This window comes from Crocodylus porosus, unplaced genomic scaffold, assembly GCF_001723895.1.
Source record: "Crocodylus porosus isolate Cpor-Errol unplaced genomic scaffold, CroPor_comp1, whole genome shotgun sequence".
Lineage (NCBI taxonomy): Eukaryota > Metazoa > Chordata > Crocodylia > Crocodylidae > Crocodylus > Crocodylus porosus.
In genome coordinates this window covers 6,324,434-6,350,183 of record NW_017728912.1, presented here as the reverse complement: position 1 = coordinate 6,350,183, position 25,750 = coordinate 6,324,434, and the positions used below count along the sequence as shown (strand labels likewise).

Here is a 25,750-nt window from a genome sequence, read left to right as displayed (position 1 = left end):
CAGCTTCCTAGGGAAGTGGTGCTGGCTCCTGCCCTGGGGATCTTTAAGAAGAGGCTTGATGACTACCTGGCTGGACTCATTTGAGTCCAGTCTTTTCTCCCGCCCAGGCGGGGGGTCGGACTTGAAGATCTACAAGGTCCCTTCCGACCCTACTTCTATGATTCTATGACACTTACGCTGCAGCGCCCATTGTAAGGATACCCAACATAGCGTTAAATGAACTAGCTTGGCTAGTGGGAACAATCTAACCCTGACATTACACAGCTCAGCATGAGCTAATTTACTCTGCTGAGAAGCGTAATATGACAACACTTCTACGGTGATGGCTATGCCTCCTTTGCATAGCTATATGGTTCCCTCTGGGCTTGGCGTGGTAATACCATTCTGGATTACTTCACAGAAGACTTGGGTTTGATTTCTTCCCCCAGGTTGCCATTTCATGAATTGGGAGTACTGCAAAAACATTATGCGTAGCTGCAATGCCTGGAGTCACTCAGGTCCAGTCTTACAATTTTTAATGCCTAAAGCTGCCAGAGTAGAAAACTAAATTGTGAGTAGTTTCCCCTTATGGTCTGGTTGCTAGAGACAGGATTTGACCTGGTTACTCTCTGTGATCATCATGCTAGAATAGGAAATAGGCTGTGAATTGCTGTAGCTAACTGTAAGCAGCAGCTTGTTTTGTTTGGGCTTAAAGCCAACCCTTGTGGCACTGCTAAACAATGAACCTTATGGTTGCAAACAGAGGAGTACTGAATAATTCTGAAGGAAGAGGTACCCATTGTTTCACGGCCAGAAGGATCCTGGCTGTGCTGTAGTAATAGGGAGGATAGAAAGCAGAGAGAAATCAGGAGAGAATCACAACTCTGGCAGGAACATCAACTTATATTGTTGTTACGTGGAGTTTTTCCAGTGATGCAATAACACTTCACAACACCACATTGAAATATCGAGTTATGTCAGACAATCAAGTTGCTATGTCAGAAAGAGAACTGAAAGATATTTATGAAGCTTTGCTGTCTCACAAGTAAGCTTTGGAAAATGTGGTCTTGATCCTTTTATGGAAAGTATCACATAAAAAGCATAAATGGGATTTATAATAGTGTTATGCAGGTTGCCAGTCACTCCCTATCTTAAAAAAAAAGGAACATAGCAAAGAAAGATGGAACTTTTTGGCACTGAAATGTTTCCAGATTGCACTTAGCTTTACATAATTTCATGCATTGTGATCAAAATGTTTTACTATGTGAGTGCTGTTCTGCAGCCAAAATGTGATACGAATTTAGTGCACAGGCAAGTGCAGAGATATCACAAAAGCATCAATAAAGGTGGCATTGACTGATGCTTTTGTTTGAAGTCTCAGAAGAATGAAATAAGTTGCTATTTATGGAAGCCCATTCACCCTTAGAGCACAGGAATTTCTCAAAGCTGAAGCACATTTCAGACACAGACACATACATATAAAAAAACATCTATGTGATGGGTCATTGTAACACATCTAGAATGACAATGTACGCAATGTACAGCACGCTTCATATTAATTTCTTGAACTAGACATTGCTTCCAAGTAGTTGGCTTTCAGATTTTTATTTTACAGGGCTTATTATGAATGGAAGCTGGGACTCACACACCTGGATATGAGAGCTCTAATCACAGGCTGTTATAAAAAAGGGATGCCGCCACCACCTACTCCTCCAGCCATCCTTCAGAAGAAAGCAGTGGCCATGATTGCATATCAGAGGAAGTCAAATCCTGTTGTTGTGTGAGGTGCGCTCTGAGAACGCCTATCAAATAAAACCCATAGGAATAATGGAATGACGCTTATAGTTGCTAGATGCCAATTGGGCTTAAATGTGAACTAGGTACTAAACTGCTCAGCCCTGCCAAGGTTTGGACAATTCTGGGCATGTGAAGAGATGTGATTTTAGGAGTCTAGGGAAACGTAAAAGTAAAAAGCCAGGTTTAGGCACTCCCAGGGCTGGGATGCAGTTAAGCAGATTAGCAGGAGCTTAGTTTTTTTTGGACTTTGGCATCTACATGCCACAGAAATCTGGTGGTTGTTTTCTAAGCTGTTTCCTGGATGTGGCTCTTAGTCCTAAACCAACTCTCATTGGAATTGTTGGGAGGGTGCTTAAAATCTACAGAACCTGCCCAGTACTTTGTAGATTTTGGTTTGTGACCCAGCTCTGTGTCCCACAGTAAAATAGGAAATGAATATTTACCTCCTACACTCTGCAAAGGTGCTGTGCGTATAAACAGAACTGACATTGTGTACGCACTTGGAAATCTCAGATGAAAAGCGGCTGTGTAACCTGAACCTATACATTACTCGTAATTAATGATGACATACAAAATTATATTAATCACACTTTACTTAGCCACCGTCACCCAGCAGTAATTATACAGGATCGCTGTAATTACAGCAAATTATATTATGTTGCCATAAATAATTATTTTTATTAAAAATAGACAGCTTACATATCACTGGGTTTCATATTATATAATGCATAGTCATCCGAGTCACTGTCCTCTCACTGGGATCCACACTGCATAGTCTACAGAGGATCTCTGCTATTGAGTATTACAAATGTTAGATGCAAAAACAAAGGGGATGAGTCTCCCTGTGTAGGTAGGCAGCATCACTCAGGTCCATAGATTTGGCATTAGGGAGTCCTGGTTAGATTGGTAAACGCTGTGGGGGATTTGCTTTCTGCTGAACCGCGGGGCATGGCCCTCTACCAGAGACCTCAAGTGTATATCAAATCAACATTTCATAGAAGCAGGACCCACTTTACCAGCTGCAGCTCCCGCTTTATCTGTGGCAGGTTAGGGGGGGTTAGGTCTATGTTGTGGCAGGGTTGATGGTGGGCTTATGTAGAGTTTATGGTTTCTAGGGATGGTTTGATCCTGCCTCAGGCAGGGTGTTGGACTAGATGATCTCTGCAGGTCCCAGCTTGACTTCTTTAGGACTCAATGACTCTATCCTCAGTGTTTTCTTTGCAAAACGCTGCGGGGTGGGTAGACAGGAGCTTCTCAGACGCGCAAACGTAGGTGCCAACCCCATGGGTGCTCTGGGGCTCAACCACCTACAGAAAAAAATTAGCAGGTGCTCACAAGCCACGGCTGTCTTGGTTTCACGTTAGAAACCAAACATGTAAACATCTGTGGCTGCTTGCAGCCATTAAAAAAAAAAAACCAACAAAACCATGCTTTACCAGAAAAAATAGCGCATTACTTCAACCTGGCTCTGCAGCATCTGTATAGATCAGGCGCTTCAGCAGTGCTTTCCGGCACTTTTAGCTAAAGCTGATTCAATCAGCTATCAGTAAAACTGCCCAAAAAGCTCCACTAAAGCCCCGGATCTTTACAGACACCAGGTGAGCCAGGTTGAAGCAACACCCTGCTTTTTCTGGGGGTGTGCAGTGCTCGCCCCCCTGCAAATAAAAGCACCTGCTGGCCAAAAGCGAAGTCAGGGCTTTGTAAGTGTGTATAAGTGTGTAAGTGTGTGTTTAAATGTATGTGTGTAAGCATGTATATGTGTGTGTGTTTAAATGTATGTGTGTATGGGTATATGCATACAGGTGTATGTGTGTAAGTGTCTGTAAGTGTGTAAATGTAGGGTACAGGTGTACAAGGTCAAGGTCCCACTGGGCAAGCCGGGATGCCTCAGCAGTACCGTGGCTCCCACACGCCTGAGCCGCGGGAGCGCCGCTGCAGCAGGAAAGGGGCGGCAGAAGCCGGGCCGAGCCCCGGGCGCGGAGAAGCACCAGCGGCGGCGGCGGCGGCCGCGACGTGTCGCTGTGCGAGCCGCCTCCCGCTCCTCCCCCCGCCCCTTTCCAGATCTTTCTCGAAGGCAGCCCGAGCAGCTCCGGAAATAGCCGAAGCCGGAGCCAGGCCGAGCGGCCTCCCTGCCCGGCGCCTCACAGCGCATGCGCCGTGCACAGACACCGCCGGTTGGTGCCTGCTGCTCCGCAGTGGGGGAGCGGCGCGGGTAGAGCCGGGCCGGTACCAGCAGCACCAGCACCAGCGCCTCCCGCAGCCATGTCCGTGGTCGGAATCGACCTGGGCTTCCTCAACTGCTACATCGCCGTGGCGCGCAGCGGCGGCATCGAGACCGTCGCCAACGAGTATAGCGACCGCTGCACCCCGTGAGTGTCCCCGCGCCTCGGCCGCCCGCGGCCCCCGGCATCCGCGAGGCGCCCGGGTGGGGGCGATGCCAGGCTCGGCTGCCTTTCGCCAGAGCGCCCGCCTGGGGCGCGGAGCCGGCGTGAATTGCGGCTCTTTGTCTGCAGCCAGGGTTTTTGGGGTGGGTTGGGTTGGGGGGGGTACAAGCAGCACTTCAAACGCGGTGTAAGAGACGTACTTAAGAAGTAGCTCTTGCCTAGGGATGGCTTCGTGTAACCCCGTACAGCCAGCCCTGGCTTGTGCTGAAATGACTTCTCCTTGCAGAGCGCTTTGGGGGTGCTGTGAGCGCCTTGGCACTGCCCTACTTGTACGGGCACCTGAGGGGGTGAAGGCAAATGTAGTCCTAGCATGGAGAATTCGCTCGGTCCCAGCTGAGGCTGCGTTAGAGAGGGAGGGGGTGTCCAGCAGGTGCCTCTTACTGAGGCACACGGAGATGCTTCCTATAACCTGAACTTGGTGAGCTGCTTTTTGTAGAGGTTACAATCCCTGAGGTACGGTGTTAGTATGTTTGTGCTGATTCTTGCCATGCTTCAGAAGTAGCACAGTAAAGGTTTGGGAGAAATGCTTTCTACTATTTTGCTCTGAAGGGAAAGCAAGTTCCGTAAAGGGGCAAGTCTCAATGTGTGGAGGCTTTCCATAGTTAGCCCAAAACCTCACTGGGTCAATTGACCTTGTTTTAGACTACAGCTTTTGGAGTATAGCTTGCCGAGAAAAGGGCCCTGTGAATTTAGAAACCCTCAGTGCCTCTGCTGCTTCTAAGGAGGATTGAAAAGTAGGGTGTTAGGTAACACATGCTAACTAAACACTTCCTTAAGGTACGTCAGCATCAGTTCCCAAATGGATGTTCCAAAACCGTGGCCTTTGTGCTTTACTTCACGGCTTAGCAAGTGCTAAAGGGGTTTAAATTCTAATGTAAGCAAGGCAGCGCAGGCTTGCCTTTATATCTCAGTGGAGGTAAAGCCCTAGTTTTGAAGATGTGAAGGAGTAAGTTCTTTATACCAGTGTTTTTCAACCTGTGGGTCACGACCTGAAAGTGGGTCACAAAAATATATGAAAGGGCTGAGGCAGGGTTTTCCATCCTGGCTCTTCCCTGGGGCAGGGTGCCTCAGCCCCACCCCACTTCCTCCCTCACTGTGGGGGCCTTGATCTGCCCCCATGTCCCTTTCCCCCAACCAACTTACTGGCCAGAAGCTGCTGTTCAGCTTCCCATGCCTCACACACCCACCCCCTGCCCCACATACAGGGGGGTAGGGGGCAGTGGGTCAGAAGCAAGGGGTACTGGGTTGGGACTGGCCATCGATGTTTAAAAATGGGTCCTGGAACAAAAAAGGTTGAAAACCTCTGCTTTGACCAGTGGTCTCCAAACTGTTTTGATCGCGCACTCCTATCAGTAAAAAAATTTTTGAGCACGCACCCCCAATAGATGTATATTTATTTATTTATAATTTATATACATGTAATACTCAGCGTAACACTGTACAAAGTTTGGAGACCACTGTACGCAGTACCTCCGTGTTGTGGAACTCCCACTCTTTCCTCAGGATACCTCGTGTACCATACGTGACGTGACCATCTGACATGTGGACCGAGTGAGGGCGCCAGTGTCAATCAGTATATTAAATATTAGTAAAACTTAATTTCTTTCTTATTTTTTTAGATAAAAAACAAATGTAAATAGAAGTTCTAATATTTTCTTCCCGCACCCCAATGGATCGTCTTGTGCACCCTACTTTGGAGACCACTGCTTTAGACTACAGTTGGGACAAATATTCTTTACCAGCCTGTCTCAAATTTTATGTTATAACTGAGGAATGTGGTTCATTAGCATTCCAGCCGTGACTTTATTGGAGTTACTAATATGTATGCAAACCTTCAGCACATACAGAATAGAAACAAGGATTGAAAATAATGTGCTTACCAGTGATATGTAAAGCAGGGCTGTCATTAGCTCAACAGTTTCTGCAGCATTAAGTCTTAGTGGGACTGGCACCTCTTGGAGTTTTCTTGCTCATCTTGAAAACGTTCTGAACAGAGGTGCATCTGTATATCAATCTATATTGTATCGGCACTGATAAAACGAAAATTGACATTATTGGCAATTGGCTTTTTTTTGGCCAGTAATGTCGCCAATAATTGCTACCTGCATATGCACAGTTGCAGCATGCACATGGCCAGCTTGGAGAGCAGCATCAGTCAGTTGGGGGGAAGAGGTGTGGGGGGGCAGATCAAGGCCCCCACAGAGAGGGAGTAAGTGGGGTGGGGCTGAGGCGGGGACTGCCCAGCTGGGGCAAGGTGCAGGATGGAGTGGCTTTTTCCGGAGGGTGTGAGGGGTGCTCCTGCCACTGCGTGCACCCCCAGGGGAGACATGGGGGAGCATGTGCCTACCAGATCTGTATGCGGGGTGAGGGTGGGCTGCTGGCTACATTGGGTTCTTCCTGGTGGGGTGGTTGGGCTGGGGTTGCCCGGGGCGGGCAGTGGTGGTGCTGGGAGCAGGGGCTACAGGGTGGGCTGTAGCCCCCACTCTTAGTTCTGTCACTGTCTGCCCCATGCAGAGCCCTGGGAAGAGCCTGGTGGTGTCTGCAGCAGCAGCCCACCCTTGCCTGTGCACAGATCCGGGGGGGCACACTCCCCCCTCATCCCTCCCCTGTGGGTATGTGCAGTGGCAGGAGCAGCTGCACCCCGCCCCCCCCCAACAAGCTGCTTGCGGCTCCATCCTGTTCCCTGCCCCTGTCCCAGCTCCACTCTCTCCCTCGCTGTCGGGGTCGTCTCGATCTGCCCCCCTCTCATGCTCTTTCCCTCCCACCATACTTAACAGCTGGATACTGCTCTCCAAGCTGCCAGGCTGCATATTAACAATTGAATTGGTATTGGCTGATATGGCTTGTTATTGGTCATTGGTGTAGGCCCAAAAAATCTTTGTTGGTGCACCCCGAGTTCTGAACTGAATGCTTGGTAGGTGGGAAATGCACGCACGCCTGCACACGCATGTACCTGGAATGCGTAGCCACAGTGTCTGTAGTTGGGGAGTGGGGGACTTCCCCTGACATTGATCCAGTAATTTGTGTGTTTTTCCATATTGCTGACACTCCCTCCAAACCGCTTTGTGGGGTCTGGTGTATCAGCGCCACAGGGTCTCGTATACCAGCATCCGCGCTCTTCAAAATGGTATCAGGGGCACTTGAACTAGAGGCGCCCCTGCCTCTATTTTGAAACATGGGGACGCTGATACAGGGAAGGCAGAGGCTGGCTGGAGCATGGTAATTACCATGCTCTAGTAGACTTGATTAATCAAGTCTGCTTTGTCGCGCTAATTGCAATGCATCAGAGCAGCCTCCATGCTCGCGTGTAATCACTCACAATGAGCAACTCTTATACCTGCTCAGTACCTTCTGATTTGCAACTTTAAAGCAGTGTTTCATAGCCTATGGGTTGCAACCCGAAAATGAGACTCAAAAATATATGAAAGGGTTGCGAGCAAATTTTAAAAATGTTTTCTCCTTTAAAAGAGAAAAACATGGGAAACTGTGGCTTTTCCCTTGCAAGATGTCAGAGTTCCAGCTTGCATGGGGCTACTTGCAGGCCCCTCGTCCCCGGCCCACACACCCACCTCCTGCCCCACAAACTGAAGGGCTGGGGCCTGGGAGTGGGAGGCAGCGAGGTGCACTAGGTCAGGATTAGTCATCAACATTTACAAATGGGTCCTGGTACAAAAAAGGTTGAGAACCACTGCTTTCAAGCTCATGCACAGAATTTAATACTGCCTTTTAACAGAAAAATGGCAATCATTTCTTAAGTATAAATGCTATAATACTAAGAGTAAATGATAACTAATACCCATGTGGCCAGTTCACAACCACCCTAAGTATTCTCTTACAAGTTCTTTCTTTTCCATATTCAAATATGCCTCAAACATTTGTATACTAATCATAAACATCTTCAAGGCATGTTGACTAGTTCAGTCCTAGTTCAAACAGATAAACCATTTTTCATGGTTTAAAATAATAGATGTTAATGGTACATATGTATGTAGGTTGTCTGCAGAATTTTTGTTAAGCTTAATTATCACATGGTTTAATACAATCCATCAGAGGAGACTGCCAGATGACATCACAGTGGCATACAGCTTTCTCCTGAGAAGAAGCGAGAAGGCAGGAGAACAGCCACAGTATTGTTATTGGTAAAGCAGTGGACTGAGTTACATGACACCTGAGTTTTGTTCCTAGCTGCTTGGTCCAAGTCATTCTCTCTCCCTGTGCCAATGTTTCCGTATCTGTAAATGGGGCATAATGATACCATCCTTCTTCATGAAGTATTTGAGGTCTACTGGCAAGTGTTAGAGCCAAATATTTGCTAAAAAATACATAACAAATGCATCGCATCTTAAAGAATATATTTTGTTACTGGAACATTAAATCTTTTAGGTTGATTGGGTGTTAAATCTTTTAGGCTGCTACAAAGCCTTTCTTAGGAAGCAGAAAAGGAAACACGACTTTTAGATTACTACATGTCAGCTTCCTTGTAAGTAGTGTATTACTGGCTATCTTTTCAAGGTCCCTATGTGTTTTTTCTTGATTTTGGCTGATTGACTTTGAAGTATGTTTATTATGGTTCTTGTCAGAAACAACATATAAATTCAGTAAGCGCTGCTAATGCCTTTATACACCATGAAAAATTAACTTTACCAGTCAGGTTATAAGGTTTTATTTTGAACATATGTAATCATCCTGAATCTAAATTAGCATCCAGAATAAAACTGATAGTCTACTACAAAGGAGGGGAAATATGGAATAGACTGACTTTTGAAAAACTCTTTTTAAAAGTAATTTTAAGGAGAAGCAGATGGTCTACCTGTTTGCAACCTCACTGAATTGTAAAGTGCCAAAAAAATCCATTGTAAATTTTCATGCGTCATGCTTAAATGGAACATATTTTTAAATATAAAAGAGCAGTATCATAGAAATGAACTGAAGTGTTTTCAAACTATTTATGGAGTGCTACAAAATAAATATTCTTTTTTTAATCCCTGATACTACTTTTTGTTGCAGCTAAATTTCTTTCTTTTCTTATTTAGAGCTTGCATATGTCTAGGATCAAAAACCCGAGCCATTGGCAATGCAGCAAAGAGCCAGGTAAATGCATCTAAAATCTATTTTGTCAAATGACTCCTCTTTTTGAATTAAGAAAAGTAAAATTTGACAAACCTTATTCCATTTTACATTCTAACTGGGCTTTAAATATATAAAGTAACTCCTTTTCACTTGGTTTTTTTAAGAGTTAGTAAATAGTTAATTCATTTCTGTTTAAAATTAATCATAACATTGTCTTGAGTTAATGGATATCCATTCCCTCTTGAAAGGAGAATAATACAGGAAACAAGCAGGTTGCTGTCCTGCACTCCTCATCCACTCCTAGGGCAGGCAATTATTTCAGGCGGAGGGCCACTTACCCAGTTTTGGCAAGCTGTTGAGGGCTGCATGGGTAGCCCTGCCCCTTGACAGGTGCCCTGCCCCCTGTTCACCATCTTGGGACCAATGTCCAAGGGTCAGTGCCCTACATGGGGCCCAAGCAGGGCGCAGGCTGGCAGGGGTCTTTGGAGCTGGGCTGAGCTGCACCAACAGGGAGAAGGGGGAGCTGGCCCAGCTCTGTAGAGCCCCTGCCAGCCAGGACCCCGTACCCCTGCCACCCTGTTCTGGGCCCTGCCGGTGCGGGCCCTGGGACACCAGTGTGGGCCCTGTGTACCTGCTCACTCCTAGTGCTTCGCAGCCCCGCGGTACAGGCGGGGGGCAGCGCACAGCCCTGACCCCCCTGCTTGCTGTGCTGGGCAGCGTTTGCTACTGCCATCTTTGTGCTGCCCAGTGTGTGAGCTCCTGGCAGGCAGCAGCAGCAAGTGCTGCCCAGAGTGGCAAGTGGGAGGGTCACAGCTGCCGCCGCCGTGCACAGCCGTGACTGGTGATCCCAGAGCCAGCATGGGGCCCAGGCTGGCAGCGGGTACAGGTTACAAGTTGGTGTGGAACACAGGGAAAAGCAGCATCTCATCCGCCCCATGGCTGGCACCCCACGCTGCAGCTGCTCACATCCCGCGTGGGTCTGCCTGTGCCTGCTCAGGACAGCCCTGTGTGGGCTGCAAGCGGCTGCAGCAGAGCGCACCAGCCACAGGGCAGTTGAGGGGCTGCTTTTCCCCGGGCTCAGCTTTTCCCTGGGCCCCTTGCCTGCCCGGGGTCCTCTGCCACCCCTTACCGGAGATTCCAGCAGTGCTGGGGTAGCCATGTGGTCCCAGGCCAGAAGCTCCTGCTGGGGCTTCCAGCTGGGGGGGCGGGGCCAGGCAGGCCCTGCTGTTGCAGGAGCCCACTGGGCTTCCCCTGGGTTCTGCTGCCCCTGGTTTCTGTTGCATTTGACAAGAAACAAGGACAGATCAATATTAATTTTCTAAATTTTTTAGGGGCCTTGCAGGCTGGATAGAATGGCCTTGTGGGCTGGATTTGGCCCGCACACTGTGTTTTGCCCACCTCTGCCCTTGGGAATGAGTATAAGTTGAAGTCCTCAAATTCAGAAAGGTGTTAAGTTTTCATTTAGAGAAGTTTCTGCCCCTTCCAGTTGCAAACACAACCTTTGAAGTGAAACTGAAATAGTGCTATCTTTGAGCATATGCACCACTCTAATGTCTTGTGGTGCTGCTCATGGCTTTTCTAGGCAGTAGAATGAAGTGGACAAGACTCATCAGGTTTAATACTGTTGGTCAGAATTCTGAACAGCAGTAAAACTAACATTTTTTGTAATGTTTGTGGCTGATCCGGTGAGCAAGAGAAAATCTTCCCTGGAGCTAATCACTGAGGAAGAAGCGCACTCTGCTTTTCTCCCCTCCTCTCCCCTAACCACCAAAAGGCAGAGAAGAGCCCCTTTAAGCAACTAATAATGTAGGAAATGGAAATAATGATACTAGAAAGCTCCAGGACAAGGAGGAGAGATTCTTATCCTTTCTTTTCCTGGAAAGTGAGCTATCTATGAAAGCTTAACAGGCACTTCTGTTTCTAGGAGCCAAAAAATTAGAGTTCATATAGGAGTGAGAAATATTCTAATAGAAGTGGCTGCTTTGCTCAGATCAGTTTTACAAAACTTAGCAGAACTCAGCTCTTGGTCTCTGCTGGAGAGAAGGGCCCTCTCTTTTATATTCATTTACATCTGTAAAACGTTGGTAGTAAAAGGAAAGTCAGATTTATCAAGCTTTGTAATAGGGCACTTCAGCTGGCCTAAAACTTGATTCCAGGAAAACCAGATGAATCCATTCTTCTTTAAAATCTATATTTCAGATTAACTAGGTTGAAATATGGGGCTAGAGACTGGCTAAAGGGAGTGTCCTTCCTAAATTGGATTTGCCCTCAAATGCAGCTTCTAGCTTTGGAACTTACTAGAAATAATAGCTTGATTTTTAAATAATCATTTTAAAGTAGCTTTGTGTAGTGTTGCAGTTAGTTATTGGAGTACTGTGTTTGGGCATGTTTAGTGTCTGTGTCCAAATAATGGTGTTTCATAGTGGCAGACTATATTAATTTTGTTAGTATCCTGCTTCTTGGTTTAAAACAAATGATTTTGAGTCTTGAAGTGACATGTATAATAAAAACACCATGCTTAACAAACGTTTCATTGGGAAATGAGGAAAAAGGTTCCAGTCCTGAACAATTTGAACTCAAGCCATCAATTCTAATTCTGTGCTTTAAGCCTGAGCTAAGTAGATGGCTTTTTTTTCCAGGTGGTCTTCTAGCATACATCTCATATCGGTAAATGAAAACAAATTTATCTTCTGCAGATTGTCACAAATACTAAAAATACAATACATGGCTTCAAAAAATTGCATGGAAGAGCATTTGATGATCCTTATGTACAAACTGAAAAGATCAAACTTCCCTATGAGCTTCAGAGGATGCCAAATGGGAGTGTAGGAGTAAGGGTAAGTTTTACAGCTTCTGTGCAGTACCTTCAACTGTGGTTATCATATAAGCACTTTTCCATTTGTGGCAAAATATGGCCCTTCATCAGACTTCCTATTCTGTTTCTTAAAATTGTAAAGAGCACTAGATATTAGCATATGCATCCTGTGCTAGGGGGGAGAAAGTAAATAGATGAGTTTGTGCTCTCTTACTGTTTGGTAACAAAATCAAAGTAGTCCTGAAAATGAGGTTAAGAGCAAATAAACTTAACCCATGTCCACTTTCAAAAAATATCAAGACTATATCTAGGTATAATCAACAGAAAAAAATAAGGAATTGGGTCATCCTTTTTCCTTCCGAATGTGTGCATCTTATCTCATACTCTTTCAACTGTTATGTAATACCTGCTACCTGTCCTGAGGTGATGGTCCGAGACAAGGTTGAATGTAGTTCTGTGTAGTTGGCATTCCTGTTGCTGCTCATAGATTTGAATCTTAGTTTTCCAGCGTTAAATATAGTTTCCTTATGTTGGTTAAGTCCTCAAGTGTTTAGCTTTCTGTCTACGTATTTGTAGGTTAGGATTTAGTGCATACAATGCACTGTTTCACTTGTATCATGCTGCCCTCTGTTTGATACCTAAAAGGGCCCCTCTATCCCAGCACCTTAACTACAGGAATAAAACAGCCACCTATTACCAAGAGAACTCTGCTGCCAGAATTTTCTTAGTGTTGTATATGTCATGTAGAGAGGGCCACTTCTTTACGTGGTCTCAATTCTGAACTTCTCTGGGTTGATGAAGAAAAGCTAGTTAACTGCACCAGTGCTGTAATGAACTAAATAGATTAGATGCAGAAGAATTATCTAGGGTTTTCCAGAGCCTCCATATCTGTGGCAACTTGTGTATGAGAAAAACGGGACTAATGGGAACCTCATGGGTCAGAGTCCACACTGTTGCTGTCACAGATACCTTGTCTAATCCCTTCTTATAAATATAATCATTTTAAAGATAATTACGTGTTTTGCACCTGATACTCTGGAAGGTTGTTCCAGGACTTAATTCCGCATAAGCTTGCTATGTCACGAGGAAGATGATAAAATCATTCTTTTTCCCTAATAGATTTTATTTATATATAGCAATGGTTTTCACTGTTTCTAGACTCAAGCTATCCCTCATTAGATTCAAGCCCCCCTTGGAAAATGCCAGGTCTAGGCTTTTATTTTTTGCTTTTTACTGTGGAAAAATTGAGTTCTTTGCAACACAAGAATTGCTCTAAGACAACAATAGATCAGAAGGGTTTTGATACACAAATTCCTATTTGAAATTTCTGGGTTTATTCTGTGACTCCTGTTTAGTTGTTTGCACACTTAATGCTAATACTGTATGACGTTCCATATCACCCTTAAAAGGATCTTATGGTGCCCTAGTTAAGAATCGATGATATTAGGATCTTTGTTGTTTCACTTGGTTTGTCCATAGCAATGAATTTTGTTTATATCTTTGAATAAAATAGTGTGCGTCTTTTAAAGTATCTGACTTTTTTAAAGTCTTGGATCTATGGAACCCAAGTTCAAGAAACACTAGCATGACCATTTGTTATAAACCAGTGGGTGCCCATCTTTTTGTCAGGCATGACCCAAATTAGCCCTGGGACCTCCCTGAGTGCCACTCTGATCCCTTTCCCTTGCCCAGTCTGCTGCTCTGCTTTCATCTGTATGCTCCCCCCCCCATCTGCTGTTCTTCTTTTTGCTTCTTGTCCTATCTTCCACCATTACCTGCTCCCTCCCCAGTCATCCATATGCCACACAGGTTGCCTGTGTTACTTGTAACACACATGCCACAAGTTGGTCACCCCTGTTATAAACATTCAGCAAGAATTGAAACCCTCTAGTTCAGTGGTTCTCAACCTTTTTTGAACCAGGACCCATTTGTAAACATTGACAAGTCCTGACCCACAGCTTCTTGGCCCTGCACATGCCCCTCACTCCCCACTCACAGCCTCCTGGGTCCTGCTGGTGCCCCTCACTTCTAAGCCACAGTCCCCTGCCCACCTCCCCTCACCATGCTGGTGTCCTTCACTCCCAATCCATAGCTCCTTGTCCCTCCCAGCCCTGCTGGTGTCCATCACTCCCAACCCACAGCCCCATGTTTTCCCCCCCAGCCCTGCTGCAGTGTGGTGGCTGCAGCTGCTCTGGCTCATGTGGGGGACAGCAGAGTGAGTCCAGCCCTGGCACTGACTGGAGGGAGGAAGGGAAGCCTGGGGCACCCCCCCTTACTCTAGGCTGGGCCTCCTGCATGTGCCAGGCAACCTGGTCACAGTCCCTTCCCCCATCCCAGTTAGCATCTGGCTGCCCCACCCCTGCAAATACAGGTACCAGCCCCGATGCCATTGCCCCCGAAGGGCTCTTCTGCTGGAGGGGCAAGCACATACCCCCACCCGCCTGTGCCCTGACGCAGTCTCGGCATCTGGCCACCTTCCCCTAGTGACAGCAGGCACCCATTCCATCTGCATCTGCACACCCACACGCCTCCAACCCCCACTCCCCATACACTTGTATACATCCAGCTGCTGGGCCTGCTCCCACCACCCTGCCTGGCTGCGTGCCAGCTACATGCATGTATGCACACAGATGCATGTGCACCTGCTACCTCCATTCTCCCCAGACAGTTCCTTGCAGGCTGGAATTAATTTATGAATCTGTGACCCTTTCAAATATTCTTGTGACCCACTTTCAGGTTGCGACCCACAGGTTTTCTCTAGTTTGATTGAAGCTAGTGCTTCTCACTAGTGTGTGTAGCACGCAACCATTGTATTAGCTGATACTGAAAGTCACCTGTGCTCACAGCATGGTACAAAACATAGATGTTACTGCCTAGCAGACTTGAAATTTACGTGTGCTGAAACCTGGAAACAATTTGTGACTTATTAAAGATTCCACTTCCATTCCTTAGGGACAGTCTGGTTTATTTCATGACTTGTATACATGTGGTGTATTTGACTCCCTCCCATCTCTGAATAGGTGAGATTATTTTTAGCTCCTGTGTAAGATTTTGGAAGAAGCCTACCAAGAAAAATGTAGACTAAAATTAGCAGAAGCTTTTTAATTGATACACAATGAGAATCTGGTTTCACTTAAGGTTTAATGATGACAAAACTTTGAGAAGATTTAGCCTATAAATTGTAGCTTTTAAGTGTGAAATTCAAGTCTGTCCTGAAAATGTTTAACTTTGTTTTAGGTGCGATACTTGGATGAGGAGAGACCATTTGCAATTGAACAGATTGCAGGAATGCTGCTGGCCAAACTTAAAGAAACTTCAGAAAATGCTCTTAAAAAGCCAGTGGCAGACTGTGTGATTTCAGTAAGTTCTGTCATTTTACCAAAGGTTGTACTTATAGATACGTAAACATAGATTAGGATACCCTTTGTTGCACGTTAACTGAAAAATACTGCAGTGCACAAAATACTTATTTTTTGCTACTCGTTCACAAAAAAATGAGGTCTTTGCTAAAGTGTTTTTCTTGTTGAAGAGAGTCTTCATTGAATAATCCTTTAAAAAAAAATTAGAGGTGTACCGATACATCAGTCTGATATCAGATCGGCACTGGTATAAAGAAAATTGACTATAATGGAAATCAGCCTGAAGTGGCCAATAATTTGGCCAGTAAATGTCTATGTGTGCATGCACAGCGCACAGGCAGTGAGGAGCACAGCCTGGAAGCTTGGAGAGCTGTGTGAAGCTGGTAAGTATGGTGTGGTGGAAAAGGAGGGGGGAGTGAAGGGGCATTGGGGGGCAGATCAACACCCCGCCATGGTGAGGGAGTGGGGCTGGGGCTGGGGCTGGAGTAGGTGCTGCCCAGGCGAGGCGCGGGACAAGATGGAGACATCATTCGGGGGGCAGGAAGGGGGAGTGGCTTCCATCTCTGCATGCACTTGGGGGGGGTGCCCCCGTGTCTGCATAGGGCAGAGGGGGCTGCAGCTGGGGCCGGGGGACATGCCGGGCTTTTCCCAGGAGAGGGGGCAGGGACTGTGCTGTGCTGTGCTGCATTCAGGGCAGGTGGTGGAGGCACTGAAAGAGGGACTACTGTGGGGGGCACCATCCATTTTGCTGTAGCTCCCATGTAGCACCCCCCGACCCCGCAGTTCTACCTGCTCCAAGCACAGTGCAGCATGGCCCAGCCCCACGACGCGCCAGGAAGAGCCTGGTGCGGCCCCAGTCTGCAGCTGCAGCCTGCCGTCGTCCATGTAGATCTGTGTTCCGTCCCATGCCCTGCCCCAGTTGGGCAGCACCTACCCCACCCCCACTTCCTCCCTCACCATGGGGGGTGTTGATCTGCCCCCCCCATGCCCCTTCCTGCCCCTCCCACCACAACAGACTTACCAGCTACATGCAGCTGTATTGGAAATCGGATCAGGATTAACTGATATGCCTCCTTAAAAATCAGCCATCAGTATTGGCCCCCAAAATCTCTATTGGTGCACCTCTAAAAAGCAAGCCTGGTGTAGTGATTTGCAGAGCTGTGTAACTGTTGCAATACCTTCTTAAAAGCTAAATCAGCTTAACTGCTTTCTAACATCTAAGCTTTAATGTAAGAATTCAAGAAACAACTTATTAATGATTTTTAATGTTACAAATTTTTAAATCTAGTTTGTACCTAAAATCTGTGGTCATCTTGAGTCTGGATGTTAACACTGTATGTTAACATACACAATTTTATGGTACTGATTCTCTCTTTCTCTCTTGAGAGTAATTGTGAAACTTGTTTTGTAAAAGTTTGAACAGGTGGAACCAGCCTACTGCATTAACTTAAATAGCTTCTATAAACTTTCCCCAGCGTTCACAATTTACGGGACTGTCTTGTTTTTTCATTTGTTTTATGGATATGTTTAATCCTTTGGGTCAAAATTGATGTGCTATGAGATTAGCATAATGTACTACAATTTTGTTGAAACAGGTCCCCAGTTTCTTCACTGATGCTGAAAGGAGGTCTGTAATGGCAGCTGCACAGGTGGCAGGGTTAAACTGTCTGAGACTGATGAATGAGACTACAGCAGGTAAATTTGCTACTTCCTCAGGGAACTAAAAATAAGTTTAAATATTGTCTTAACAGCATAAGACCTTAAGTTGTAAGGCTGACTCTTCAATGCTTGTATTAAATAAGTGATGTTACAATAAAAGGTTAGCGGGTTTTTTTAACCTGTCAAATCATTCATAAGTTACTTGTATCTGTTTTTCATCTCCTGAAAACCAAACGATATTACCTCCGTTAAAATAACTACTCCCTGTGCTGGGTCCTCTAATTAAAAGTGAAGCAGCTGAAGTAGGCGAGCACCAGCTGAGGCTAGCAGGCCACCCAACCAGTGAGGGATCCCTGGGATGGCGGCAGAACGCAACCTGCATTGAAGCATGATGGATTTGATGCAAACATTCAAAAAATCACTGAAACCTAAAGTGCTATGTCGACCACATCCATCAAGGGTTAACTTAGAGTGGGATCCACCATTTTTAAAGTGCTTTAAGTGTCATGCATGTCTGTTGTGTTATGGCTTTAGAGCACTTTCTGTGTACGTAACGCATATTTAACTGTAACGTCTGTACCTAGGTTTAAAGAGTTGCTAAGTCCTAAATCTTAAAAAACCTCTAACAGGTAGCCAATCTGTTAGGGGAAAAAAAATTGTTTTTACCTAGGTTTCAAAAACTTAAGTTGCTAAATAGTGAGTGCCAGATACACTTGTGAGTGGACAATTCAGCAAGAAATAGTTTAACTTGAAGAGTAAGAACCCCAAAGTGGACCCAGTTTTTATACTCTGTTGCTTAGCTAAAATACAAAAGAAAGAAAATTTAATAGATCTGGAGGGAAAAGTATAAAAGTGTTCCTTCTAGGTGCTACTTTTAATATTCATATGCCTATTCTTATTGCCTGTCTATGCCTAATCTTGCCTATAATTAATCTTGTCATGAAATCACTAAATGTACTTCAGGCAACCTCCGACCTTTATCCCAATTTTGATCCATACGTTTTACTTGAAATCCCTAAAATGGTTTACACTTTGACATTCTCTCGCATGCTGATTTCCTTTTTTTGTTCTTAGCAAAACTGTCGTCAAGTAAATACAAGTAACTCTATACTGTCCTATCATTAAAGGCCCCCTATAGTCTGCATGCTTTGCAGTAAGGCTGTCAGTCAGACAATGGGTTCTTGTCATCTGAAGTGAGCACGTTTCAGAATTCTCTAGTAGAGAATTTTTGTGTAATATTTTAAAGTCTACTAACAGGGAATTAATTGAAGAGGAAAAGTGAAAAAATGCTCTGTAGCAATTCATGATTACAAAACAGGAAGAACTCAACCAGCTTATTTTATTTAAAATGTTTTAACAAATATGAAAACAATGAACTTAAATTGATTTTTACAAATCCTGATGGGTCACTTGAGCCGAGTTAACGTAATTGAAGTATATTCAGATAGAGGAGGTATTTTTGGGAGCAAGAAAATAGTCAATTATATTTTGTCAATGCTATTATTTAAATATAAGAAAACATTTAAGGAAATGCTCTCAAGTTGCCTGTGATACCTGATTCTTACAGTTGCACTGGCATATGGAATATATAAACAGGATCTACCTGCCTTGGAGGAAAAACCAAGAAATGTAGTCTTTGTAGATATGGGACATTCTGCATATCAAGTTTCAGTCTGTGCTTTTAACAAAGGAAAACTGAAGGTAAATATAAAGCACTACGTAGTGAAATTCCATCTTGCTGCTGTAATGATATTTTTGGTTAATTGAGTCATTGCTTTGGAAGCTGTTCATTCAGAAATGCATTTTCTGGATAAATGTGCTATGTGACGTGTACAAAACTGTACAGTGGAACATTGATTATTCGGAGTAGTTGTTATAACCATCATTTTGGTTGCTCAATTTTCTGGATAATCCAACTCCACAGTATGAAGTGTTTAAAACTGCTTTTACCTACTGTGCTATGCAACAAACGTAGAAAAAAAGAAAAATGTATGACACTGTGTAATGCTTTAGACTCTCAAAACACTAGGAAATAACTCAGTCTCACTCGCAAGCAAAATCCAGCTGCAGGGTGATGGCTTTAATACAAAACTTTCTAGATAATCTTCTCTCTTCTGTAAATGGTTTTGAAATCATGGTAGGCAAAAATTTTAAAAAAGCCTCTTGCTTGGGGACCAGCAACCTGTGGCCAGTGGCAACATCATATGTGGTCCAGCAGTGGGGGGCTTACCCTGTGCTGCTGCAACTGAAAACATTGCTGGTTGCTGCTCTAGCTAGAATTAAATAGTTTAAATTAAACTTAATTAAATTAAATAGTTAAATAACTATTCTTCATGGCATTGTTCCTTCAGTTAACTGTAGAAGGAGCAGGTCTAGTTACACAGCAAAGGAATCTCTCTAAGTAGTTGTTGTTAATGAGCCTTAACATCCTGTGTTTTCTACATTAGAATTACCCGTGTTCACTTCTGTCCCATAAACAGAAAAGTTGCAGAATCATCTCCTCCATCTGACCTGATCCTTTTTTCCCTCCATAGATGGGAAGGGGAGGGCAACTGACTTGAACTCTTTAAGTAGGGAATTTAAGTTGGGATTAAATCAGCAATTTTAAGTTTTTATATTTGTTTTCCTAATTTGGGACTGTGTGTATAATATCAAATTACATGTGCGTGTGTGTTTAAATAAGAGTTAGTACAATAAGACTGTCTGTCACTTCACTCTTACGTAGGTCTTGGCTGCTGCCTTTGACCCTTTCTTGGGAGGCAAAAACTTTGATGAAGTTTTAGTAGATTACTTCTCTGAGGAATTCAGGACAAAATATAGATTGAACGTAAAAGAAAATGCTCGTGCTGTTCTACGATTGTATCAAGAATGTGAAAAACTAAGGAAACTTATGAGTGCTAATGCTTCTGACCTTCCACTCAACATTGAATGCTTTATGAATGACCTGGATGTCTCCAGCAAAATGAATAGGTACTGTGCCTTACTTTTGCTCTGAGTGAAATAGAGTGCTCCCTAGTTCTGCTTGTAATATATCTTTTCTTCCACAGAACTCAGTTTGAGCAGTTATGTGCTCCTCTTCTAGCTAGAGTGGAGCCTCCCTTAAGAGCAGCAATGGATCAAGCTAGTAAGTACAAGTTGTTGCATCAAGTGCTATGTTTATTGCTTGGCTTAATACAAAAACTGCTGCTGTAAATATCCTAGATGTTGAAATTAAAAATGATTTAAAAGATTACCATCAAAGTTACAAATAGAAGTACTGACAGCTAAAATGTCACTTGAATTTAGTTTTTTGCATATGTTATGTGGAGTCATATTAGAAACTATAGCATTCTTGATCAGATGTCTGCCTTTTATTCATTGCACTGCACAACTCTGATTTACTGAGAACTTTTCATCCTGCTCAGTAAATGATGTATGGGTATTTGTGGAGCAGGGGTTGCATATGATTTGCTTGGTTATAATGGGAATGTGCTCAGTGAAAAGCAAGCAGTCTGAGACCTGGGGAGGAGAGCCTGGTCTTACCGTGAATATGCAGATGGCATTTTTTTCTGGGGCTATGTGTAGAACTAGATAAATTTTTGCAAGGGTCAGCAAACGCTCCTTCTCTGACCTACTTCAAATGTCAACATAGTAAATAGAAGGAATTAAAAAAATGAAATGTCTTGAATTTGGACTAGATCAGTGGTACACAACCTTTTGGCCCAGCAGACCAGATGTGTGGCATGGGGCCTATCTGCAGGTTAGATCAGGCCCTGGGACCCAGCACCACACACTCTGTCTCATGCACGGAGAGAGGGCTCTGAGGGCCAGGTACTGCTCCCTCCTATCCTCATGTACCAGGATTGGGTCCCAGGGGTGTCAGTACTATTCCCTGCCTCCACTTCTTGCTGGGATTGGGTCCTGGGGCGCCATGACCCTGCACTGCCCAGCCCTGCACGCTGGGATCAGGTGCCAGTGTAATATGCAGTCCCGGGCTCCTTGTGGATCCAGAGGTTTGGCAGTAGGGGAGCTGTGCCACTGCTCCCCACTGCCATATTTCTAGACACACAGGGAGCCCTGCTGGCTGGAGGTTGAGTGCCCCTGGACTACATAGCTGAAGCAAAAAAATTAAAAGGCAAAGCATATACTATAATAAGCTATAAAAGGAATGACTTGCCTGGCTTCACTTTGTATCAGTATGATCTAGAACTGCTACACTGATAGCAGAAATATAGATTATTAATTGCTTATATCTTAATTGGCTTATATGTATTCCTGTGTTTCAGCCAGAAATTGGAAGTAACTTCATTAAAGAAGCCATTCCTTTAAAATCCTCCTTCAAGTGATTATCCATACAAGTTCTACTTTGTGCCCTGGGGTGGGATGGATGAGGGGCATCCAAGGTGAAAACGTGGGTCCAGCAGGCACTACTGGTCAGAATAACTTGATTTTTACATATGCACATAAACACAGTAGAGGTGGAATTTGTTGATTTATTTTATTTCGCTACTGTAAAGTAACTATCTTGGCTTAGTCTTGGCTTTACACCTCTAGAGTAACAACCCTGAACTCCTTTAACCTGAGGAAGGGCCAAAGGTTTTGTTTGGTATTTCAGTTCATTCCAACCTGCTATGTAAAATTATAGAGTAGTGGCTGTTCAGAAGAGGACGGGATAAGTAATAAAGGTGGGGTTTTTGTTTAGTGATTTTGCTTTTCATTGCTAATCACAATATTTTAGGTGTTTGGTTTGAAAAGGTTCTCTAAAAAGCTACTTCATTTACCAAGAGGTGGGAATTCCAAGGTGTATAATACAGTAGAACCTGGATACTTTATAGCAGTGGTCTCCAACCTTTTTGGGTAGATCACTTTTTGAATTAAAAAGCAACCCAAGATCTACCCTACACTGTCTGTCCTTCCTTCCCGTCCATCCGTCTCTTCCCACAGTCTGACCCGGGGGGGGGGGGAGGAAAGGAGCGGGGGTGCAGATTGAGGTGGAGGGAGAAAAATTATTTGGAGGCTTGCCCCTCCCCAGCAAGTGTGGGGAGGAGAAAGGACCATGGGGTGGGGTGGAGGCAGATTGAAGCCCTATCAGTGAGGGAAGGAGCGGGACGCAGGCAGGAGCAGGGGCTGGGGGAGGTCCCCCACTCCCCCCAGCCCCTGCTCTTACCTGTATCCCGCTCCCTTCCTCACCACTGGGGCTTTGATCTGCCTTCCCTGTACCCCTTCCCTCCCCATGGCCCTTTTCTTGGCGGTGAGTGAGGGAGTGGAGCAGGGACAGGCCCTGCACGGGCAGGGTGGCGCAGGACAGTCACAAGCAGCTTGTCTGGGGGATGCAGAGAGGTGGGGGCACACAGCCTGGTGGGGGGTGCATACCTCTGGATCTACGCGCGGTGTGGGCTGGGGTGGCACCAGGCTCTTCCTAGCACGGCTCTTTGGCCGGGCATTGGTGGCGGCAGCAGCAGTGCTGAGACGGGGGTCGGGGGGGCTACAGCAAATTTTCAGGTGCCTGTAGCCCCACTCGCAGCTCTGCCACTGAGTGGCCAAAGAGCTGTGTTGGAGAAGGGCTAAGGCGGTGCCAGGCTGTCCCGGGTACAGATTTAGGGGCACACACCTCCCCTCGTGCCCTCCCTGGCTTCAAGCACCCTCCGAACAAGCCGCTTGGGCTCTGTCCTGCATCTGCCCCAGCTGTGCAGGGCCTGCTCCTGCCTCACTCTGCTTGTCACTGCTGCGCACGCACCCTTCCCCACCCATGCTGCAGCTGCTGGAAGGCTGTGGCCAGGCTCTCTTGTAGCCCTACCCCTGCTCTGCATTTGGGGTGGGGGCAGTGGCTAAGCCTCATTAGCTTCCCCTTCTGCTGCATATGCACCCTGATCTGTGCGTGGGGCTGGGGGCGCAAAGCTCAGTGTGCAGTGGCAGCTGCCTCTTGCCTTACACACAGATCGGGAGGGCATGTGGGCCTCGGGCCTCTGCTGGGGTGTGTGCTGGGGCGTGTGCAGCATGGGAGCTCCCCCGTGCCCCTGGACAAGCTGCTCAGGCTCCAACCCTGCCCCAGTCTCTCCCTCACTGCAGGTATGGAGGGGGATCACCCCACTTGCCTGGCCCAGCCCCAGTGGCAGGGGGCGCAGCTCAGTCCAGCCACATGTCCTGCTGCTCCTGACTGGCCCAGCCACCCCACACGTGTCCCACCACTCCTGATCCAGAGCCTCTGACAGTTGATCAGAGTCTCCACGATCAACCAGTCAACAGGGATCAACCAGTTCCCCAGGGTGCCCACTGCTTTAACTGGGGGTGACCACTGCTTTATAGGGTTAGGTTCTGAAGCCTTCTGCAAAGATGAGGGCTTGTGAGCTGCCAGGGTATATAAAACCACAGCAAACAGTTGTGCAGAACTGCTAAAGTTCTGGTTGATTAGGGCAGCTTTATTTCAAAGGGTGCCACTTCCTCATTCAGCTATATGGGACTGCTGATGTTGAGTGAAGAAATTATGCCCTTTGAAGTTAGAGCTGGAGCAAACAGCTACAGGCTTGTCCTTTTTTCTACAGATTGTGATGAAGTAAATAGGCTGTGAAACAGCCCAATACAAATACAAATAATCCTGCTGTATTAAAACTGCATGGCGAAAAAGGTCAGCTTCTGATAACTGAGGTTAACATTTTAACTTACGGCTGCAATATCTTTTCTAGAACTGCAACGTGAAGACATATATGGTATAGAAATTGTAGGTGGAGCTACTAGAATCCCTGCAGTGAAGGAACAAATCTCTAAGTACTTCTGTAAAGATATAAGCACCACATTAAATGCCGATGAAGCTGTCGCAAGAGGTTGTGCACTGCAGGTATGGTCATTTACAATCTTATTGTTCATTACAACACCGCTGGAAGCCGTTCACTAATCAAAACCAAGGAATGTTACATTGTAAATTAGTCTGTTATGCCAGGGTTATGGTATTTGTATTAAGAATTCACACTTGGCTCTCAGTGATTAGTAAGGGAAATAGCATGCCAGTTATCACAAGCTTGGTGTGTGGGGGTGTTTTTGTTTCGTTTTTTGCTATCTGAGCAGTAATGGATGGTCTTTTAGATTTGGGTTGCTCTTTCACGTGAGCTCTGTAACAAACTTCTTTGATAACCAAGTGACTTAGCTATAGCTTTGTTGTACTAGTTGCTCTAAACTTGGAGGATGGGCCTTACGTAGTGGTTCAAAAGCATCATCAGTGTTTAAGATACATATTGATCATTGTTTAGCAATCACCAAGGAAATGCTAAGCATTACTATTACAAAACAGATTTAACCCAATACTCTAGAGCAGAGGTGTCAGACTTGGGGCTGGATCTGGACCTTAGGGCTCTGTCCAAACTGGATCCATAGGTCTGGCAGCAGTAGGGTCAAGCACGTGTCCAGCTGTATTTGTATAGCCCTCATTTGCACCCTTACAACAGAGAGACATGTCCAGTGGGACCCAGGGGCCCCAAATTCTGCGGCAAGCAACACCCACAAGTCCCACCCACCAACTTCCATTAGCCTGACAGGCTGGGTCCAATAGTTCTGTAGCCCAGATGCAGTCTAGACCATACGTTTGACACCCCTGTTTTTAGGGCTTTTGTAGCAGTTCAACATAATTGATAATGCTTAATAAAAGTTACTTTCAGGGTTTGTCTGTAATTAATTAAAATATGTTCTTTAGTAACCAAAGTCACCACACTATAGGCTTGCTGTTCTTCTATAAAACACAATGTACTTTCATGCTAAGCTATATATGTAATCAAATTCTGATCTTTTTCCAGTGTGCGATTCTTTCCCCAGCATTTAAAGTGCGTGAGTTTTCCATCACGGATGTTGTTCCTTATTCAATAACTTTAAGATGGAAGTCGTCTTATGAGGAAGGAACAGGGTAAGTTTACTTTGAAAGTAAAAGCCTATGAAAATTCTGTACCATGATGCTGAAAGTAATTTAAACTTAATCTATCCAGCCTGTCTTTTGTGTTCTAACCTTCATGAATCTTTTCCTTTGCAAGTTTGACTGACTAATGCACTGCATATTTCCAAGTATCTTTACTCACTAGCAATCTCATTTACTCACAAAATTGTTTCCTTTTTCCTTAATGACATAACTTCAAAACCTTTTTAATGTATGTTGTTAGTGTACATTCATGACCATCCAGTTGTGGTTCAGCTTTAGTATTAAATCTTCAAATCCAGTCTTAATTCTATTTAGTAATTTCTGAGTCGAAGCAAATTCTTGAAATAGTTCATTTCATTAGTTGAGTTGTATGTGCCCCCAACTAATATATTTGTTGTAATAAACTCAGTGGGCTCAGGTTGACTTAACACTCCTTTGCTTTCCTTTTTTTTTTTTTTTTTTGTCTTAGGGAATGTGAAGTCTTTAGTAAGAATCATGCTGCTCCATTCTCAAAAGTGATTACGTTCCACAAGAAAGAACCATTTGATCTGGAGGCATATTATACTAACCCACATGAAGTGCCTTATCCTGATACCAGGATAGGTAAGGTTACACTATAGGAAAATATTTTTCATAATATTTCATGAATTTTTTTTTAATTATCTCATAGTTCCTAGGGTCGGAAGGGACCTGAGCAGATCATCAAGTCTGACCACCTGCCATGGCAGGAAAGAGTACTGGGGTCAAA

The 25,750-nt window shown here is 45.0% G+C and overlaps 1 protein-coding gene across 1 annotated transcript in view; it reads left to right on the top strand.

Moving 5' to 3' along the window:
• Nucleotides 1–3,937: 3,937 nt before the first annotated feature.
• The window catches only part of HSPA4L (heat shock protein family A (Hsp70) member 4 like), a 39,633-nt gene continuing 17,820 nt past the window's right edge, over nucleotides 3,938–25,750 (top strand). The window contains exons 1-11 of the mRNA XM_019533997.1: nucleotides 3,938–4,145; nucleotides 9,254–9,311; nucleotides 11,987–12,127; nucleotides 15,343–15,465; nucleotides 17,060–17,159; nucleotides 18,691–18,824; nucleotides 19,849–20,093; nucleotides 20,171–20,247; nucleotides 23,786–23,937; nucleotides 24,887–24,993; nucleotides 25,472–25,605. Coding sequence (XP_019389542.1) covers nucleotides 4,039–4,145; nucleotides 9,254–9,311; nucleotides 11,987–12,127; nucleotides 15,343–15,465; nucleotides 17,060–17,159; nucleotides 18,691–18,824; nucleotides 19,849–20,093; nucleotides 20,171–20,247; nucleotides 23,786–23,937; nucleotides 24,887–24,993; nucleotides 25,472–25,605 — 1,378 coding nt within the window. The 5' untranslated portion in view covers nucleotides 3,938–4,038. The remainder of the gene's footprint in view (nucleotides 4,146–9,253; nucleotides 9,312–11,986; nucleotides 12,128–15,342; nucleotides 15,466–17,059; nucleotides 17,160–18,690; nucleotides 18,825–19,848; nucleotides 20,094–20,170; nucleotides 20,248–23,785; nucleotides 23,938–24,886; nucleotides 24,994–25,471; nucleotides 25,606–25,750) is intronic.